At 43.3% G+C, this 4,527-nt stretch overlaps 1 protein-coding gene across 1 annotated transcript; it reads right to left on the bottom strand.

Annotated features, from left to right (window-relative positions):
* Nucleotides 1-882: 882 nt before the first annotated feature.
* On the bottom strand, nucleotides 883-2,414 carry LOC126092918 (mucin-1-like). The gene is made up of 2 exons (XM_049908649.1): nucleotides 2,370-2,414; nucleotides 883-1,941 (listed from the first exon to the last, which is right to left on the bottom strand). Exons 1-2 carry the CDS (start codon nucleotides 2,412-2,414, stop codon nucleotides 883-885), a joined length of 1,104 nt encoding a protein of 367 aa, XP_049764606.1.
* Between the last annotated feature and the right edge of the window lie 2,113 nt (nucleotides 2,415-4,527).

Genomic DNA, 4,527 nt, shown 5'->3' with positions numbered 1-4,527 from the left:
ACACCCAGTAATGTGTACTTTCAGTGGCTGGTGCTTTTTACGAAAAGTATTATTTAGAATTTTAACCTGCAGGAAGAAGGATTTCTGGATTCACATGTACAATTGTTTAGATCCAACTGCAATATCAGCATGACCATATGAGCACAGAAAATGTATCATCAGATCTTTGAACTCTGTCTGATGCCAGCCGTTCTAAACAGCATTAATCGAACTTTCTCGTACCAGTTCTTCATTCCATTAAGTGTGGTGGGGATCCGCAGAATAAAGTTCCTGTACAACTATGGAAGTTTTGGTTGTTTTGACGCAAGTATGCAGCACTCGTCAAATTCTGCAGGTGACAACCACAGAATGTTGCTGAACAAAACTGTGTGTGGGAGGAATGAGTCTGTCGATATACTAACGAATTACTCCAAAGGAAAACTAGCTGCTACGAAGTATTTAATCTAGGCACACACCAAGATTGTTTTAGTTTAAATTTCATTCAAAACGTGATCGATCTGTGAAACTGTAATGCTGTGCTCCACTTTCCAACATCTCAGCACAATCATAGCCAGAAAAGAGATTTTTTATCTGTTTGTACAGTAGTCATAATACTCCATTCGTTCCTCTCCCTTCTAAACAACAACTTTTTCTTTTCTTGTCAACTAACACTGCAATAGAATTGGTAAATGGAAAATTACTTGGGATGAATTATGAAGTACTTGGGAGCTCTAAGCTTATGTATTACAGATTACATTAAAATGTATCCACACACATGTAAGTGTCGTGTCTCTACACGCATACATCAGCATTGTTAGAAATAGACACAGTATATAACACATATAATTTCGTTTTTATTTAATCAAAAGTGTAATAAGAACAAATGATATATGTCACTGAAATTCAGAATCTTGCGATGCGAATCATGTCGTAGCTGGCAGCAGGACTGGTGACAGAACACACGTTGTATCTGGCAGCAGGACTGGTGACACAGCGTGTGCTGAATCGGTCAGCAGGACTGGTGACACAGCGTGTGCTGAATCGGGCAGCAGGACTGGTGACACTGCGTGTGCTGAATCCGGCAGCAGGACTGGTGACACTGCGTGTGCAGAATCGGGCAGCAGGACTGGTGGCACAGCGTGTGCTGAATCGAGCAGCAGGACTGGTGACAGGATGTGTGCTGAATCTGGCAGCAGGACTGGTGACACAGCGTGTGCTGAATCCGGCAGCAGGACTGGTGACACTGCGTGTGCTGAATCGGGCAGCAGGACTGGTGACACAGCGTGTGCTGAATCTGGCAGCAGGACTGGTGACACAGCGTGTGCTGTATCTGGCAAGAGGTTTGCTGCCTTGACGGGAGTTGTATCTGGCAACAGGGCTGGTGATAGGATGCATGCCGTAGCAGGCAATGGGGATGGCAGATAATATTTGTGTGGAGGCTGACGGCGATGCTTTGGACACCAACTGCTCTAAAGGTAATGAGGCTACACGTTTTGTGGTTAGATAGGCTGCTGGTGACGTAACTTCTGTTTTGTCTGGCGATGAGGCTCGAAGAATTGGTCTTGTTGTGGGTGGCAACGCCACTTTAATTGTAGGTGCCGACGTCACTTGTGTCACGTCTGACGAGACATGTGTTGTAGATGGGGACGTTGCGGGAGATGCCATGTGTGTAGCAGCTGCTGGTTCAAGTTGTGTCGTGGATGGCAATACGGCTGGAGACTCCAGTTGTGTTGTGGCCTCCTTGGCCACTCCTGTTGTGGCTGGTGACGTGGCTGGTGCAACCACTTGTGGTGCAGCTGGTCGTTCAACTGGTACTGCGGATGGTGACGCAGGTGGAGACGCCTCTTCTCTTGTGGCTTCTGCTGGCTCTCCTCCTGTGTCCGGCAACGTGGCTGGCGGTACCTGCAGTGTTGCCGTGGGCGACGTGGCTGGTGACGCCGCTGTTGTTGCTAATGCTGGCTCCTGTGAGAAAAAGATATAATGGATGATGTTAAGATGTTGCTAAATGTGTTCCATGTGATACAAAATGAGGGATGATCTATTCACAATAATTTAGATGATTAAAGTAACATTAAATATTGCCAGTTCTTTGGTACATCTATTCAGTACATATTTAAATCGAATGAGAGTAAGAATTATTTATCAGTCAATATAGTGACATCATAAATACTGTGAGACTATATTGGTGTATAAATTATTCTCGTGCATTTTTTTTTGTCAGGGTTGGATCTTTAAGAGATTGTTATTCTGAAAAGTAATCTAAACATTTGCAAAGGACTATCACTGCTCGACGTTCCATACAATGATACAGTCTCATTGACAACATGACGTTGTGATGTCTCCCAATCGCTCGATATGGACCATGCCTGTAAGCTCACTTCTGCACTTACGAGAAGAAACGCGAGGATGCGCATATCCACCTCGCAGGGTTTCATGGTGGTCTGTGTCCTACAAACTTATACTGACGATCCAAAATAATATGACCGAATATTTAATACGGTGTTGGGCCGCCTCAAGAATACAATACACAAGAGGTTCTCGATGTTGCGTATTAAATTATTGTGCCTGTACCAGCAATCTGCTCTGTCGTCATATCTGCCACAGGTAGCCTCCAATCCTGCTCTACAGTCCGCAAATGATTCCGACCGTTACATACCGTGATGAGGAGAGGACATCGAAGGTCTTATCGGCTACCGCAGGTTTCACCGTCATTCAACCTCCTTTCACAGCTCACGACAGCCAAACAAGTTAACCATTTACCAATGATTGTCCCTAACCACCTGACACAGCAGACTACCCGTTCTCAGAGACGCTGAAGTCAGTGGATTTCCGCATTATCGACCCGTATCGTTGCTGGAATGGGTTTTTCATTTATTTCTGCTCCGTTTAGATACCTTCATTAGCGCACCCTCTATCCCCAATCCCACTAGGGAGCTTTCAATGTTGACATACACAATGGGCATAATGTTTACGCTAATTTGAATAAAGCCACTATATAACATGCCACACTTACGTTTTCCTCATAGTTTCCCACTATTTTCTTGGTCATTAGTTCCTTATTCGATTGATAAATATACAAATACGTTGGACACCTTATGCGAGTGCCACTTTTGATTCCCATCGATGTATAAGGACTAACCACTTAACATGAGAACAGACAAACCCGCAACTGAAGAAAGCGACATTTCTTGACTCTTACAAATAACGGCAAAGTAGGTAACGCTCAGAACGTAGTCTAAAGTAAGCAGTAATTCAGAACACCACTCTTTATCTCAGCCACCAGCAAAGAAAGATTGCCAAGGTTTCACAAAATACCTAATAGTGATAGATGAAAATAGTGCTTTTAAATCAAGTAGTCTACTCAGAAGGCAGGCGCCACGGCGCCCCTCACCTCCATGCTGTCCAGTGGGTGGCCAGGGGCGGTCTTCTCCTCCGGCGGGTCGTCTGCCTCTCTCCCCTCCCCAGTGGTACAGCAGGGCAGCCACCGGCGAAACCGGCGAAACATCTTCTGCAGGAAAGAAACTCACTAAATATTGTCCGACATTGTGTGTGAATGCGGTGGTCTTTCAACGCATCACACTTGGAGTAGACAATACCGCAAAGTTGTAACGGTTGTAGTGTTCCAGTCCAATTACACAGTTAGATGGGTCGTTGGATAATTATTCTGTTACGTAGCATGAAACAGTAATATGTGAACTGCAACTGGAATTATATTAAAGAAGGTATCTCGAGCCACCACCTACTACTTATTTATCTTGTACCTTTGCTTCGAAAGAGAAAACAGTTCAGGAAAATTGCATGGAATTTTGATATAGCTTGATAATGCTTGATTAATTCTGCAGGAGAATCAGATTGTTGTCTTAAACATATTAAAAATCATACACGTCTGATCTAATCTGGCCTGCGAGAACCTTGACAGGGAACTGACTAAATACAGGAGGAGTCACAATGTCAGCAACGGCATTGCTTTTAGGATTAAATCTAAAAATGGAAGCACACGACAAACGTGTATTTATCAGGAAAACCTTAATTTACCGTGGACTGTTTGTTGTGAATATTACCGGTAAAACCGACTCAAAAACATATATGAATCGCACGATCATTTGAAATCAGGAGTGCCGTGGAAGATAAGAATTACGCACACACAAATATTAAGACTAACCATTCATACACAGAAAAAAGTTGCTCAATAATTTAATAAATGAAACATCTAAACTGGGTTGGGGAGAGAACAGCCAAGATGGTCGAATACTTTAATAGAAAATTATTCCAAAATTAATAAAAGTTCTTTCGCTAGACAGCTATGAAAACAAAAAACCCCAACTACGTTCTACGTTTTTCAAACGAGTATGATGTATAGGCCAATATCTATGAGCAATCGTTTAGTCTGAAAAACTGATGTCTTGTACAATTGTGTGTCTCTTGTACTATTTCCTGGGCGGTTGTAACAGCCTTATGTGTACTTTTGGACTACTTAATGTAGTTCGTTCCTGTGTTTGGGAAATTGATGTCTGTCTAACGGCGGACGAGGACAGAATGTACCACTTA

The sequence above is a fragment of the Schistocerca cancellata genome, chromosome 7 (genome assembly GCF_023864275.1).
Source record: "Schistocerca cancellata isolate TAMUIC-IGC-003103 chromosome 7, iqSchCanc2.1, whole genome shotgun sequence".
Taxonomy (NCBI): Eukaryota; Metazoa; Arthropoda; class Insecta; order Orthoptera; family Acrididae; genus Schistocerca; species Schistocerca cancellata.
Note: the sequence above shows the minus strand (reverse complement) of the source record. Positions and strands in the feature narration are given on the sequence as shown.

Bases quoted from the DNA above. Each gene is read 5' to 3' on its own strand.
- LOC126092918 (XM_049908649.1), bottom strand. From the start codon at position 2,414: ATGAAACCCTGCGAGGTGGATATGCGCATCCTCGCGTTTCTTCTC. The intron at 1,942-2,369 runs GTAAGTGCAGAA...TTTTTCTCACAG, and splicing joins GCATCCTCGCGTTTCTTCTC to GAGCCAGCATTAGCAACAAC.